General features: G+C 33.8%; 2 protein-coding genes across 2 annotated transcripts in view; one reads left to right on the plus strand and one right to left on the minus strand.

Moving 5' to 3' along the window:
• Positions 1 to 17563, plus strand: part of SLCO1A2 (solute carrier organic anion transporter family member 1A2) — a 135223-nt gene that overhangs the window by 6213 nt on the left and 111447 nt on the right. The gene's annotated exons all lie outside the window — the stretch shown is intronic.
• On the minus strand, positions 7573 to 12703 carry IAPP (islet amyloid polypeptide). Its single transcript, XM_059185910.1, has 2 exons — positions 12602 to 12703; positions 7573 to 8093 (listed from the first exon to the last, which is right to left on the minus strand). Exons 1-2 carry the CDS (start codon positions 12679 to 12681, stop codon positions 7904 to 7906), a joined length of 270 nt encoding a protein of 89 aa, XP_059041893.1. The 5' UTR covers positions 12682 to 12703; the 3' UTR covers positions 7573 to 7903.

Here is a 17563-nt window from a genome sequence, read left to right on the forward strand (position 1 = left end):
GATAGCAGTTTTGACGTCTGGATTATTGGTGCATCCCAAGCACTTTATAGAGTGCCTGACATAGAATAGGTGTTCAGCATATGTGTAGAATGAAGAATATTTGGGTTAATATCTTGGCTCTGCCATTTGACTTGGATTGTATTTGGCATAAACTGAAGCAAAAGAAGGTGAAATGACTTTCTCAAGGTCAAACAGCCTCAGTTTCTTCATTTGCAAAAGAGGGATAATAATTGTATTTCTTACTGAGATTTTATTGACATATAACATCATTTTAGTTTCAGGTGTACAATATAATGATCAATACATGTATATATTGAGAAATGATCACTCCCATATGTCTAGTTGATATCCATACTACACTTGGTAACAAATGTTTTTTTCTTGTGATGAGAACTTTTAAGATCTACTCTTCTAGCTCCTTTCAAACATACAGTTTCATTAACTATAGTCACTATATTGTACATTACATCTCCAGCAGTTATCTACTTTATAGCTAGAAATAACAGTATTTATTTCATATGATTTTATGAGAATTAAATCAGATAATGCATCTGAATAAACTTAAAATAACAACTGGAGCACAGTAGGCATGACATATATGTAGTTCTAAATGGGAAGGCAATGAGTGCTTCACATTTAATGGGTACAAATACATTGTACCAAACACTGAGATGGATAAACAGCTGAGATGGATAAATAGATAGGGACATTCAGATGTAGGATGGAGTATCTGTTATTTAAAAAAAAAAAAAAAAAAAAAACACAAACCAAAAAACCAGAAACGTTATATGCTTCTTCAGGCACCTTCCTTAGCTCTACAGTGGGCAGGTACCTCCCCCTTACAAAGTGTAGCCCAATATCATTCTGCTGTGGCAAGGTGGCCTTTGTGGGAAGACAGGAGAGAAGAGGGAGAGAGGAGCCTTCTTCTCAGGGAAAGGAAGAAAACCAGTGTTTATTACACGACAGATTTGTAGCCAAACTCCTTGCTATTTTCATTAATGACACAGTCTCTTTTCATCTTCACAGCCAATCTCTGAATTATTCTTTTCATGTCACATGTGAAGAAAGAAAGGTTCAGAGTAACTTGATCATAGTCACACAAGTCTACATAACTCTAGGCTGCATAGCTTTTCTACTGTAAAGCCCTAGTGAGGACACACTCTCATCAGCTCTCCCCTAGTCATTCCAAGGGGTGTTGCTGTGGAACAAATGTAAATCTCCTATTTTGGTGATCAGCAACAAAATGGCAGTTCCCTCCACTGAGAAAGACAAGAGCTTCTTAGGCCCCATGGTAAGAGGAATGTGTATTCTTATCTTTTCTAAGGTCTACACAAAAGATTTCAGATCAATAATGATACATCAAAATTCAAATCTCTGGTCTATACAGTAGTTTATATTTTCACCTCATAAGAATTTCTGCACTGTCGTGAAGAAATAGCAGGTCTGAAATAATCATGGATACTGCTGATATCTCCTATGCAAGAGGAGAAGAATCTGACAACAATTTTTAAAGAATTTGCCATTTCTTACCCAACGTAGGTGTATTTCATGCCATTTGTAGATGACCAATGGACCTTCGAAGTGCCATGGACTCTTCACTGGACTTGTTACCCAGTGATTTCTTTAGCAGCTGAAAATAACACTTTATTAGAAAGTCCTCCTTCCTAAGTATATAAGATATACTTCTTAAGTATATCCCAAGAATAAACCCCTTTAAATAATTATCCTAAGAATAAGCCCCTTTAAATAATGTAGCATTCTACAGGTATCCAAAAGCATGTGTTGGATTTTTCCCAAAACTGTACTATGGAGTTTTACCAATAGATTTGCCTTTTTAGAATTTTCAGTTACTTGACTAAAAAGTAATATCTGATCCCATCCGCCAAAAAAGTTGGTGATCCACCTTGTAATCTGTAAAGCATATATTTGTATTCTTATTATCACCTGATCACCTTATAGAATTCTAACTGAAAGTATTTAGATAGCAGAGCCTAGCGGCCATTAGAAAAGATCTCTCTAAATCCCCAGAAGAAAAATACTAGCTGCAGTATTAATAACTGTCATAATATATTTAATTTTTTAAGGAATCATTGAGAGTCCCTAATCCCAGATAATATAAAGTGTGACAGTTTACATCCTTAAGGATATTAATTATAAGCCAAATGATATAGCTATTTTGCTAATTCACGTTGCCTCATACACACAAAAAAATGGCGTTAATATGTAAAACTATAGCTCCTGTTTGGCTTCTAAATTGATAAATCTTAGCATAAATACTTAATCCATTTCTCCCTGATTGACTAGCTCTCAGGATTGATTATCAAGGAATGTCTGAGCATCATGATGGATGGATTTCTAGTGTGTTTGAGTCTTAATTTCTTCTGTTAAAAATACTACAGCACTATGACTCACTGTGTTCTTTGTTACCTCATTATGAACCATCAATAAATGTTTTAACATAGAGACCTTTTAGCCATTATAAATATTTTCCAAGTAATGTTGGTTCAAGAGCCACATTGGAAGAAATGACCAATATACACCACATTCTCATAAAAATAATAACATATTAAATAATTTTCAAAGTTTAAGCAACAGGCCAAGATTTAAATTTTGTTTATGAAATTTGTTTATTGGGGCATCTGGGTAGCTCAGTTGCTAAAGCATCTGCCTTTGGCTCAGGTCATGATCCCAGGGTCCTGGGATCAAGCCCGATGTTGGGCTCCTTTCTCAGCAGGGTGTCTGCTGTTCCTTCTTCTGCTTGTACTGTCTCTCTTTATCTCTCTCTCTCTCTCTCTCTCTCTCTCTCGGTGTCAAATAAATAAATAAAACCTTTTAAAAAAGGAATTTGTTTATAAATTCAATGTATAGTCTAAATGAATAATGGGGGAACACGTGGGTGGCTCAGTTGGTTAAGCAGCCGCCTTCAGCTCAGGTCATGATCCCAGCATCCTGGGGTCGAGTCCCACATCGGGCTCCTTGCTCCATGGGGAGCCTGCTTCTCCCTCTGACTCTGCCTGCCACTCTGTCTGCCTGTGCTTGCTCTCGCTCATTCTCTGACAAATAAATAAATAAAATCTTTAAAAATACATACATACATACATACATACATAATGGGAAAGGGAAGGATGCTAGTATATTTTATCATTTTTCAAATGGAAAGGCATTTTTCCTATAATAAATTGAGAAACATAATTATTTGTTCCTGCCCCACTCCACCGGAAAACCCACTTTCAATGGAAGTTATTTAATCTTACTTAATATGGAAATTAAGGATTTTATTCCAATAACTTATATGGAATTTAAATATTTAATTGTGTAATATTCTGTTAACTTCATTGGGTGACAGAATTCATTTCCTAAGGGTTTAGTAACTCAAGACAAGAAAACCACAATTAATATGTTCTGGTATGTGTAAAGCACATTCTAGACCAAAAGATGCTGGTGGTAAATGTCAAATCATTTTCAGAAGACAAGAATTAACTGTTAAGCTCTATGCCAGTATAATATCTGGGACAGAAAACAGAAACTACTCAAGTAGCATACCTTTCTCCAGAATGTGTAAATAGGCTTAAGTTCCTCATTTGTAAAACAGAAAATTTGTGGAATGGAGGATATTTGAGTCCCGTTTCTGCCCTTAAGAACCTAGCAGTGTGGGAAAGAATTGTGTTAGTCACACAAATAATACAGCAACAACATAACAATATGGTATTTTTAATACAATAAAGAGGCAATAAATAATACTCAAATTATGTATTTATTTTGAATATAAAAGATATCCTCAAAGTGTGATGATCACTCAGTGGGTGGAGAAATTATATTCAGGAAGGGAATGATGAAAGATCTTGACTTTGTCATGAAAAGATTTCAAAAGGCTGCACTGGGGACAGTTGTTCAGCTTGGGGGGTTGGAGGGAAGAGACAGAGACTGGAAAAGAAAAGGATAGGTGCTGATGGAACAGGAACAAATAAAACAACCAAAGATTTAGCAGGGAATGAATGTATAAAGTGAGATGATGTGCAGTAAAGCTGGAAAAGAAGATTAGGGTTAATTTATGGTGGGACTTGAACGTCAGGATAAAGAGTTTGATGGACTTCCTTAGATTTAGAACAAGCCCTTTAAAAATTCTGTGTATAAGACTGATGAGTAAGGAATGTGCATTAGGAACCTTATTCTGGTGTTGGTGTACAGAATGCCAGAAAATCCTGGAGGTTGGAGAACTATCTGCAGGTTTCTGTAAGGTCTTGGCTTATAGTAAAGAGGCTGGAGTTACATTATTGTCAATGGAAGAAGAAAGAAGAAACATACCTTAGTAGCAAGAAGGCTTTCAAGTACATGTGTTCTGGTAACTGACTTCAATATTGGAGTAAGGACTTTGAGCAGTTGGTGATAATTCAAGACTGAACCACAGTGGGAGAATGATTATAATTATGCTCCTATTAAATTCAGTGGACTTGACAGGAGAAGCAGCTTTGTCAGGTAGGGTGAAAGTTTGACATTGGTTATGTATTATAGTAGGCTAAAGATAAAAGTTATATATTATAGTAGGCTAAAGATAAAGATAAACAAAAGTTTATTTCTGGATCATACACCATGTCCAAGACAGATTGGTAGAAATGTTAGCCATGAAGTCACTCAGCGCTCCTGCCTGGTCGAGGCCTCCTCATCAGGAACTGCTGCAGCAGAGGAAAAGGGGAAGATTGAAAAATATAGGTCTTTCACCTACTTGATCAGCCTGAAAATGACACATCACTTCCACTAATATTTCACTGGCCAGAATTAGCCACATGGCCTCACCTGAATGCAAGAGGGCTGAGACTGTAATCTCTCATATGCTCAGGAAAGAGAGGATAGTGGTGAGCACTAATAATGTCTACTACAAATGCACTGAGTGGAAGATGAATCTTTCCATATCTTTGGGTAGTGTGTACGTGGAAAAGGGAAATGGTAGAAAAAGAATACTTTTTCTTAATTTATATGAAAAACCTGTTTTGTACTCAGTCAAAGGAGCTTTGGACTCACAGGCTTTTCTACTTTGATCAAAAGATAGTCTGCATAATATTGCTAGATAATATTTGGGCTTCAGCGAAGTGAGAGTTTCATTGCATAATGTTCTCTCAAAATGCTGAAGAAAATTTCCAGAAGTTTTAAATGTAGCATTACTAAATAAATTCTATGTCTGACTCTGTATTGCAACATGGAAGATAGAGGAATCACTTGTATATTTAGTTGTTTAGTGAAATGTAATTTGTGGCATGCATATTAGTATTTGGAGGCTTTAACCCACTGAGCCACCCAGATGCCCCAGTATTTGAAGGCTTAATCACTTTCAGATTATTTGAGAGTACCTATGATTTCAGGTATCATAGACACAGTAAGAAAGGTTGGGACAAATGTAGTCACCAAAACCTACTGTTGGTATTTTCAATTACATCAATTGAATTTAACTCATTATTTTCATAAGGTAATTATAAAAAATCAGGGAAAGTATTTGGTAAACCTCATGCAATAAGGATTCCCAACTTTTATATATTTAGATTCCTATTGGCCTACCAATAAAGAAAATAATACTGAATTTCTTCAAATGTATCACTTTGATAATAAATTTAGTGACTAAATTTAAAAACATCTACTGTTAATATACCTCATATTAATATAATAACCTTTTTTCTTCTCCAAAATCTCCCAGTTGGAGTATGTTACATAGTTTGACCTAACTACATTTCACTCCTTAGCACCCGAGGTTGTTAGGTTACTATAACTACACATAATTCTTGTCTTATTCCTGATAATTGTTTGCTAAAATACACACTATCTTTAAATGCCCTATGCACTCATTAAAATTTTTTTAACTCTTGAAAAATATATTGGTACGTTGATTTGGAGGTGATATTCAATAGAATCTTATTGAAAGTAGACTATTATAAGAAAATTTTAAATAAGTAAGTTTAAGAAATTATAACTTAATCATACTTACTCAATTTAAAATGCTGAAGTCAAATCTACTTTGAAAAATGGGCTGACAGCTGAATATCACAAATAGGAATTTACACATTCATTTATTAATTTCAACATGCAACTTATGATATAAAATCACTACAGGGGCACCTGGGTGGTTCAGTGGGTTGAGCCTCTGCCTTCAGCTCAGGTCATGATCTCAGGGTCCTGGGATGGAGCCCCATATTGGGCTCTCTGCTCAGCAGGGAACCTGCTTCCCTTCCTCTCTCTGCCTGCCTCTCTGCCTACCTGTGATCTCTCTCTCTCTGTCAAATAAATAAATATGTTTAAAAAAAGAAAAAGAGCTTGAAGTCTGGAATTGTGATGCCTCCAACTTTGGCTTTCTTTTTCAATATCCCTTTGGCTATTCGAGGTCTTTTCTGGTTCCATACAAATTTTAGAATTATTTGTTCCATTTCTTTGAAAAAGATGGATGGTACTTTGATAGGAATTGCATTAAATGTGTAGATTGCTTTAGGTAGCATAGACATTTTCACAATATTTATTCTTCCAATTGTGGGTAGGAGAAGAAGCAATGAAACAAGATGGGTTTGGGAGGGAGACAAACCATAAGTGACTCTTAATCTTACAAAACAAACTGAGGGTTGCTGGGGGGAGGGGGGTTGGGAGAAGGGGGGTGGGGTTATGGACATTGGGGAGGGTATGTGCTTTGGTGAGTGCTGATTCACAGACCTGTACCCCTGGGGATAAAAATACATGTTTATAAAAAATAAAAAATTTAAAAAAAAGAAAAAGAAAAAATAACTACAAATTTCATATCCTATTTCTATACCCATACACACACACAACTATAATATGGTAATCTAAGGCACCCTTTATAAGGGGAAATTTTAATGTATAAGTCAAGTCAGATTCCCACTCAGATTGAGATGCCTTTTTTCCCTATTTTTTTTTTTTAAATACAAGTTTAATGCCTCTAGAAATGGCAAATTACAACACAATAGCAGTTTATCTGAGTTAATGCTACTTCCAAGTATAACTAACTCATGGTCAGGGGAAAGCAGATACCCCTGTAAGAATCAGATATGGAGGGAAACATTATGTTTCATGTCCAATTCAACAGCTTCCTTCAAGAAAAGTGTATCATACACATGTAACCTCTGTTGGAAAAGTCCAATTAGTTTAACAAACAAAATAAGTTACCATACAATATATAGTTTCCAGAAGTCTGTGGTCTTTTAATTGATGACATACATGATTAATAGGAACAAAAGGTTTTGGGTTTTTTGTTTGTTTGTTTGTAATACCCTGCATCAAAATATGAGTGAAATTTGCTGAAAGCCATTTGAACAGAATAAAGTGCATGTAAGTTTAATAAAAGCTCATCACAATGAAACCCTCATAAACACAAACGCTTTTGTACTTTTAAAATAACCTCTAGTACCAGCCAGTACAAAAAAGAATATAATTTCAAAAAATATTTTGACCGAGTTAACAGCGAAAATTAGTTTTTTAAAATAGCGTTTTATCTCATTTCAGAAATCTAATGCAAAAAAGAATTGCTTAACAGAGTCCTTATAATTGCTGTTTTTTAAATGTTCTTAACTTTACTGATAGCTATTTACAATTTACCAAGTTTCCAAATACCATTTTCTCTTTTGTTCTCAAACATGGGTCATAAAAATATAGGCAAAAGAATGAGTTTTTAATATGTTTTCAAAATAAAAATCAGTAGCAAGAAAACTTCATTTTTGAAGACACTGACTTTTTTTTATTATGGGATATCTATCAATCAGCATTAAATTTAAAACAATTCTTACCACCACAATTTATATGTACTGGCAGTAAACATGGGACATAACATCCATGTTCAAGCTTATGTTAAATTACACAGGAAGTCACTAGTATATTTATACAAACAATAAGAACTGTAGAGATACATGGACCTCTAAAGCGGTAAGTAATTCATTGGCCCCCTGTTTAAAATCTCAGCTGTGTTCCTCTTGCCATATGTATTGGATCCCACATCAGTTGGCAAGAGAATGGCACCAAGATTGTTGCTGGAACGAACTAAGAAATTTGCCAGGCGTTGAGTCACACACGTGGCAGTGTTGCATTTCCGCTTTTCCATCTGGTGACTGGTGACATAGAACAAATGTATAAAGTTAGAGCCTTAGACTCAGGAGTGGATACATCTGTAGGACAACAAATATCTCATATTGATGGAAACTAAAGGAAACATTTTCATGTAAGGTACTCAATGTTTTGGTTTGGAAATATCTGGATGACTGAGATTTTCTGACACTTTGAAGATACAGCAAAAGCAATTTTTGACTAGGACATCATATAACAATTATCCATTATAGTTAATGTTGAATTTCTCAGTATGATCCTTTGAAACTATAGCATATTTTCCAGATAGTAGTAATAATAAAAGTGTTGCTTTGTCTTACATTCTTCTAGTTTTTTTATTCTTCTAAATTGTGTTAAATCTAGTTCCCAATTTAGGAAAAAGGTATAGAATATAAAATTTATATTAATTTGGAATATGTGGAATTTTATATATATGTACGTGTGTGTGTGTGTGTATATATATACATATAAATATATGTATATTTACATATATATATTTATATATATAAATATACATATATAAATATAAATATAAATATAAATATATGTATATTTACATATATATAAATATACATATATAAATATGTATATATATACACACACATACACGTACATATATATATGTATATAAATATATGTATACATATATTTATATGTATGTATATATATATATATATTTCCCACATCTTTCCAATAAAAATTAAGCAGTATAAGATATTTTTGTTAAGTTCCCTGAGGTCATTAAATCAGGGCTGTTGAGAGATAAATGGCAGGTACTATTAAGACCCAAGGGGAATCAAATTTTATTTCTGGTTCATGAACTCTCATTGTTATAGACTGGAAGTTCCATTACTCTTAACATAAATACACAAGCATTATTATCTTTCTGCCACTTACTTGGTTCTTTTGAACTATTTTAATGATAGGACTATGTTGAATGTTAAAAACAAAAGACTTTTATGTTAATAGTATCAATATTCATTGCATTCTTTTAGCAACCTGGAACAATAGCATAATAATATTCCAGGTAAGTCAGAAATTATCATTATGATTAAGCAATTTATTAACTCTTATTTCTATTTATGGCATTACTTATGTCAACTGTATATTTTTGTACCACCCTTTGTTCCAGCGTTCTCTCAAAATGGTATTGGCAATAGATACAGAATGATAACATGCTCCCCGTTTTTGCAGGTGATTAGGAAAGCCAGGGAAATGTTTTCATTTTCAGCTCCATGGAAATAAAAATATTAGTAAAACTTAGGATAAGTGTAAATTGGGAAAGAGATGTAGATATGTAGATATGTCCGGAAGCAAGTGGTTGTACATAATTTGGGGCAAAATGCAATAGATTTTATCTCAATGTGTTTACTTTGTATGGGAAATACTTCATTATTTGTATCTCTGTATAGGGATAGCCTAAGAGAAAGTGTAAATCTTTAGGGTTTTTATGTTCATATTTTCTTCCAAATACAGTAATTTCTATGGCATCAGGTAAACTTGGTATTGTTGAGTATAAGTGTATGCTGATAAACCTATTATTCAGACAAAGGAAACCCACTTTAGGACCCAATTATCTGGTCTAATATGTCAGTATTAGTTATATTATTTATTTAATTATTTCTCTTTGCTTGTATAGTAAGCATGGCCAATGTATATTTCCAAAGAATGATTTAATGTTTTTTAAGAATTAAACTGATACTTCATGAGAGAATAAACTTTCCTTGAAAAAAGCATAAATTAGAATATGACCCAAACACTTCAAAATGATAAATTTAGAGTAATAAGGGAAATGATGGGTCAAATTGGGAAGATTCAAAGTGATATCTGTACCAAGAGATGTTTGGCAAATACCTAGAGCAGAGTGTGAACTAATCTATGTGCTAAATGTCTGAGTGGTACTTTAATAAATGGTCTCAAAGTCTGTAACAGGACTTAAAATTATTCCAACTAAATTAATATCTTATTTGAGTTAGCTAGAACAGCCACCATTCCATTTAAAAGAAATATTAAGAGCTTCTATATCAATTTATTATTATGAAACTGCTTTCCCAAACAAGACTTTTCATGTAAATATAGCAGCAATAAGTATAAGATTCTTTCCCAAACAATCATTAAGATAGAAAAAGATGGCTGAAACGCTTAGTAAAAGGTATCACATCCCTACTTTCAGGCATTTTTTTTTTCTCTTTAACTATTTGGGCAGACAAGACATTTAGTCTTCAGTAACAGACACTAGTTCAAACCTATTGACTACTTTTAGTAACATTTAGTAACAGACACTAGTTCAAATTATTGACTACTTACACACATGCACACATTTATAACTTTAAGAGTTTAAATAGTACAGACTATAGACTGAAGTATCATGACTCTTATATTGTCTCTCTTTAAAAATATCTCAGTTTCAAGGTTTTTAAAAGATTTATTTATTTTATTTTAGATAGAGAGAGAACATGAGTGGGGGGGGGCAGCGGGAGAGGAAGAGAGAATCTCAAGCAGACTCTGCACTGAGGACTGAACCTATAAGGGACTTTATCTGCACCCCCTGAGATCACCACCTGAGCCAAAACCAAGTGTTGGATGCTTAACTGATTGTGTCACCTAAGCTTCCTCAAGGATTTTTAAAACCGTTTTAAACTGTATCCTGCTCTAGTTCTCAACAGTCATTTGTGGAAGTAATGACACTGTTGGTTAACCTCTGATTATCTGCTAAGCAGGTATATACTGAGTGTTTAAAAGTTGGTGGGCATTTGTGTGATCCTTTTGCCTCAGTCAAGAGTATAAAATATTTTTTGGTATGGCTTATAAAGTCAGTTTGTTTCCGCTTAATCTCATGTCATACAGGTACAGCAGTTAAAAAAAGATCTCAAATAAGATGATTAAATTTTATAAGAAAAATGACATTGATAAATTTATATCAGCTTGTCTTTTAGAAGTGTGTGAAATTTGAGTCATTTCCTACAAAGGTTTCACAGCTTTTTATAAGATTTATAAAATATTACAAGGTTGAATAGCTCAGGATGATAAATTCTCTCCCCTTTAAAAAAATGACCAAACACACTGATTTCTGGAAATTCACTAGAGTAATTTGAAGAATGCCTTGGAAGTATTTCTAATAAAAATTTGAATTAAAAGATTGTGAGACTAATATGAAAATAACTTGAAAATAAAAAATGTTATATACTATTTTATTTGTGAGTGAAATTTGCCTCATAATAAAAAGACAAACTGGATAAAGGTGCTTATGAAATGTCTATAATGAAGGGAAAAATCAAGATACAGACAGAAATACTAGGTAATACTGTTAATTTTCCTGTTATTCTATTGTTCTGCTGGTTTACCAGAAACTTCGTGTCAGTTTCACTTATTTTTACCCACAAAAATTCAATTGAAAATTAGAGTCAATTCTGAGAACATCCTGCAAATTCGATAAGCTTGAAAGGGGAAAAGAAATATGAAGATTCCTGCTATTTATTAGACGTGGGTGCTGTAGAACTCTACATATCACTACAGACTCCCACCTCAACAAAAAAAACACCTCAAAGGAAAATAGACAAGATGCTAGTAATTCTATGAGAAAAGTTTTAATATGACTTGAAGCAAAACTCTTTTCAAAAGTAACCTTAATACTCCTTGGTCTTAAAGAGTATGTAAATTCAGTCCTACAAGACTATAAGAAGTCAAACTTACTTTAGGCACAAACAAATCCTCAATTATATTGTTTATGACATATGCATGAATTTGGACTTAAGAATCTTTTAAATAAATGGAGAATTGCAGTTCTTTCCCCTCAAAAGTTGTAATTACTGCTAACATTTTCACCTGACATACTTTTTAGACTTCTTTAAAATTACCACTTAAATGACATGGCACCTTTTGAAATAAGCCTTCTTAGGAAATCCTGATGGATGTGCTACCTATTGAAAACATTTTTAAAAAGGATAAATTTACATTTAGAGCAGCTCAGAAGTAATTTCATGAAGAACACATTTTTTAAATAATTCTATTTCCTTAATATTTCCTTAATAGAACATTTAATGATATAGAAAGAATCCCCTAAGAACAAATGGCTTTTTAACTTGTTCTTAAAAATTTTAATTTTCTCCCTGATTATTTCTATATATTTCAATTTCCAGAAGGAGATGCAATAATTTTTAATATTGCCAGAGCCCTCTGAGGAGGATAAAAAAAAAAAAAAAACCTATGTAAATATACAATAAAATCCCTCCTTATACCAAATATATATTTTAAGTTTCTCTAGTTTATTTGAGAATCAGGTTAATATAATGGAAATTACTACCCTTTGGCTTTTCCTGCTTTGTGTTCTCATTTTGCCCTTCTAGGTTCCAAGAACATACTTCTTGACAAAACTGGAACTATCCATTCCTGTCTGTCAGAAGTTCTGTCAGAAAGATGCATCTAATGGCATAAGAGCTGTTAGTTAAATAGCAGTTTTTAATTCTAATTTTCCCACATTTTACAAAAGAAACAGGATTTTTAAGATACTAACCTTTTGATGGGAGTAGCTTTCAGGTGGTTTAATGCAACGGAGAGTACGATGAGAACTACTGGCAGCTTCAGGAGGCACATTGCTTTTTAAATTTTCTGAAAGAATAATACAGCATTGAAATGAAGAAAATTTTTATAGTTCTGATAGATGGAATTTGAGACTAGAACCTACTATAAAAGATCCTTTTTTAAACATAATCTCTAAAGATAGTAATTTTATTGATATAGTCCCTTGATAATGTTCAAACAATTTTCAAGTATTTTCAAAATTTTCACTTTCCCAATTTCCTTCTCTAAACAATTTCAAAAGTTGATATTATAGCAACTTGTCTCTTTAGACTTTCTTTGAAAGAAGCTATATATTTAATTCCAAATCTGTTCTTCCCTAAACAAATAATATTTTTCCATAAACAGGAAGCTCTTTACCTTTAATGTTTCAGTGTCAGCAATATCAGAGAATGTCTCTAAATGGTAAGAAAGCTTCATGAACAATCCCAAGCTTGCATCCACTGGAGTATTTTTCCCCCACTTGCCAATGAGTAATCCAGCTCTTATATACCTTCACCCATTTCCCAGCTCTGACATCAGACAGCTCAGAGAGACTGTCATTAATTTCCACCCCTATAGATAGAAAGTGCCTCATAGACAGCAGAAGCAGATGGGTGATTATTACATTAACACATCAGTAAATACTAACATAGCAGATACAGAGTGTCTTTGGGCAGTTAATGGTGTGTCACACATAGCAGAATTTGGAATTTTCCATTTTTGCAAAATACAAGTGTGGATTTTCACAGCAGTATGCCCTAGTAAGCAGTATGCTCTAGTAAGGGACTGAAAAAGGATGTGATTAAGAATAACAAATGTGTTTATATGCAAAGAGCAAAGCCAGGGACACTGAGGAATCTAATGAGGACGCTAAAGCCAAATGACCCCAATGGCTTAATTTCATGAACGTTCAGTAGTAGATTAAACTATGAGGGTAATGTAGATTAAAAAAAAAAAGGACACACACGCATATACATGCAAAAGAGAAATCAGAAGTTATTTACAATAAAGTGGAGATGGAAGATTAAAGGCAGCAAAAAAATAATTTTCAATCCCCAAATTCATTTGTCAGCATTTAAATAGACATGTATCTATATAATTAAGAAATTTTTGCTTTTTCTATTACTACATAGAAACATTGCAATTATTTTGAAAGAAAAAATTTAATTTTTTTTATTTTCTCCATACATTTCTTTTTTCTTATATTTCTAAGTTATATTTAAGTTAATAATCTAAGTTATGACAATTTAATATCATATATAGCAAGAAAATCAAATTCCAACTGCTAGTGAAAACATGCATATCTATATAAACTAAAAAAAGTGGAAGTTCCCCAAGTAAAAAAATTAAGTTCACTGAGTTCATATACTTCTTTAAAGCATAGTGATACAGTTTGAGGGTGTTTAGCAAAAATTTCAGAAAGAAAGAATAAAAATTTTTTCCAATACTTATTCTAATTATTCAATGATTTTGCAATTTTATATTTCTGTAAAATTTACTAATATTCCAAAAGGAAAAAAAAACATAAAATCAAATGATTTGGAAGAATGATGATTTCCTATAAGAAGATAATTAACGTATTTAACAAAGTACATACAATGATTTAGAAATGATAAAGAAGCCCAGAGATATTAAATAACTTGTCCAAAATTACACATCTAGTTCACGTTGAAATCCTGAACCAAAGTTTAGTTTTTCTGATTTATGGTCTAGTGTTCATTTAAACCCAAATACCTGCTTTTAACCTACACATTTATTTATTTTCCTAACTTTATTTTTTCTTCTATACTTGTTGTTTGATCTAGTGGCTTGATTCCATTCAGGTAAGAATCCTTCGCATGTGATACTGTTTCTTTCCTGTTGCATCACAACATCTGGCTGAATCTCTTTTGTGGTGTTAATATTGATCAATGAGATCAGATTTTGTCAGCCACATTGTCCACTCTGAGTTTTCCATTAGCTCTTTAGTCACTGGTTTTAGCAATCATTGCTGATAATTGCCTAGAAGCATTGTTTTATTATTACAGGTTGCAAGTGAGAGTCTGATTCTATTATTTCCTCTATGTTTACTAGCTGAAATTCTTCAAAAAAGGAGAGCATTCCTCATTAACTAATTGGCTACCTTGAGGCACGGTTTTAAATAAAAGGCAAGATATATGCTTAATTCTTTCCCCTTACTCACCAGTTTTCTGCACATAATAATGAGTTCCTTCTCTAGCATCCTCCAAAAATGACCAAAGAATTTTTTTGGTGGTTCTCATTGTGAACTCATATATTTTAGCATATATGTATTTTTTTTAAGTATAATTTTTTATTTTTTATAAACATATATTTTTATCCCCAGGGGTACAGGTCTGTGAATCACCAGGTTTACACACTTCACAGCACTCACCAAATCACATGCCCTCCCCAATGTCCATAATCCCAACCCCTTCTCCCAAACCCCCTCCCCCCGGCAACCCTCAGTTTGTTTTGTGAGATTAAGAGTCACTTATGGTTTGTCTCCCTCCCAATCCCATCTTGTTTCATTGATTCTTCTCGTACCCACTTAAGCCCCCATGTTGCATCACCACTTCCTCATATCAGGGAGATCATATGATAGTTGTCTTTCTCTGCTTGACTTATTTCGCTAAGCATGATACGCTCTAGTTCCATCCATGTTGTCGCAAATGGCAAGATTTCATTTCCTTTGATGGCTGCATAGTATTCCATTGTGTATATATACCACATCTTCTCGATCCATTCATCTGTTGATGAACATCTAGGTTCTTTCCATAGTTTGGCTATTGTGGACATTGCTGCTATAAACATTCGGGTGCACGTGCCCCTTTGGATCACTACGTTTGTATCTTTAGGGTAAATACCCAATAGTGCAATTGCTGGGTCATAGGGCAGTTCTATTTTCAACATTTTGAGGAACCTCCATGCTGTTTTCCAGAGAGGTTGCACCAGCTTGCATTCTCACCAACAATGTAGGAGGGTTCCCCTTTCTCCGCATCCTCGCCAGCATCTGTCATTTCCTGACTTGTTGATTTTAGCCATTCTGACTGGTGTGAGGTGATATCTCATTGTGGTTTTGATTTGTATTTCCCTGATGCTGAGTGATATGGAGCACTTTTTCATGTGTCTGTTGGCCATCTGGATGTCTTCTTTGCAGAAATGTCTGTTCATGTCCTCTGCCCATTTCTTGATTGGATTATTTGTTCTTTGGGTGTTGAGTTTGCTAAGTTCTTTATAGATTCTGGACACTAGTCCTTTATTTGATATGTCGTTTGCAAATATCTTCTCCCATTCTGTCAGTTGTCTTTTGATTTTGTTAACTGTTTCCTTTGCTGTGCAAAAGCTTTTGATCTTGATGAAATCCCAATAGTTCATTTTTGCCCTTGCTTCCCTTGCCTTTGGCGTTGTTCCTAGGAAGATGTTGCTGCGGCTGAGGTCGAAGAGGTTGCTGCCTGTGTTCTCCTCAAGGATTTTGATGGATTCCTTTCGCACATTGAGGTCCTTCATCCATTTTGAGTCTATTTTCGTGTGTGGTGTAAGGAAATGGTCCAAAACCATAAGATACCTAGGAATAAACCTAACCAAAGAGACACAGAATCTATACTCAGAAAACTATAAAGTACTCATGAAAGAAATTGAGGAAGACACAAAGAAATGGAAAAATGTTCCATGCTCCTGGATTGGAAGAATAAATATTGTGAAAATGTCTATGCTACCTAAAGCAATCTACACATTTAATACAATTCCTATCAAAGTACCATCCATCTTTTTCAAAGAAATGGAACAAATAATTCTAAAATTTATATGGAACCAGAAAAGACCTCGAATAGCCAAAGGGATATTGAAAAAGAAAGCCAACGTTGGTGGCATCACCATTCCGGACTTCAAGCTCTATTACAAAGCTGTCATCATCAAGACAGCATGGTACTGGCACAAAAACAGACACATAGATCAATGGAACAGAATAGAGAGCCCAGAAATAGACCCTCAACTCTATGGTCAACTAATCTTCGACAAAGCAGGAAAGAATGTCCAATGGAAAAAAGACAGCCTCTTCAATAAATGGTGCTGGGAAAATTGGACAGCCACATGCAGAAAAATGAAATTAGACCATTTCCTTACACCACACACAAAAATAGCATATATGTATTTTGATCCCCCTTTTTTGATGTTCAAATTACCCCATGTTGGAACAGCTGCACAACGTTGCTAGAAATGTAAATTATTTCAGTCACAATGGAAAACAATACAGAGATTCCTTGAGAAACTGAAAATGGAACTACCATATGATCCAGCAATCTCACTTCTGGATTTATAACTAAAGAAAACAAAATGATTACCTTGAAGAGATACCTGTACTCACATGTTCATCACAGCATATTCACAATAACCAATGTAGGGAAATAACCTAAGTGCCTGTTGACAGATGAATAAAGAAAATATTATGGTTTTTTTGTTTTGTTTTGTTTTTTAAAGATTTTATTTATTTATTTGACAGAGAGAGAGAGAGATCACAAGTAGGCAGAGAGTCAGGCAGAGAGATAGGGATGCTGAGGCAGATGCAGGGCTTGATCCCAGGACCCCGAGATCATGACCTGAGCCAAAGGCAGCGGCTTAATCCACTGAGCCACCCAGGCACCCCAAGAAAATATTATGTTTTTAGAGTGATAGAATATGATTCAAAAATATCTGATTTCAATGCCTGAACTATACACAATATATGCAATATGTGTATATAAAATAGAAAACATAAAAATAGTATAATTTATAGCTGATTTCTATGTAAACATTTTTGTTGTTGCTACATAGTTTTAAAACTATCTTGGGGGCTTCTGGGAAAGATGGTAGAATAGGAGGATCCTAAACTCACCTCATTCTATGGATACACCTACATAATACCCACATCAGTGTAAAT

The sequence above is a fragment of the Mustela lutreola genome, chromosome 8 (assembly GCF_030435805.1).
Source record: "Mustela lutreola isolate mMusLut2 chromosome 8, mMusLut2.pri, whole genome shotgun sequence".
Lineage (NCBI taxonomy): Eukaryota > Metazoa > Chordata > Mammalia > Carnivora > Mustelidae > Mustela > Mustela lutreola.

Coding starts and splice junctions, on each gene's coding strand:
- IAPP (XM_059185910.1), bottom strand. CDS start 12,681: ATGTGCCTCCTGAAGCTGCCAGTAGTTCTCATCGTACTCTCCGTTGCA. Junction 8,094..12,601: donor AAAGCTACTCCCATCAAAAG/GTTAGTATCTTA, acceptor CTATGTCACCAG/TCACCAGATGGAAAAGCGGA.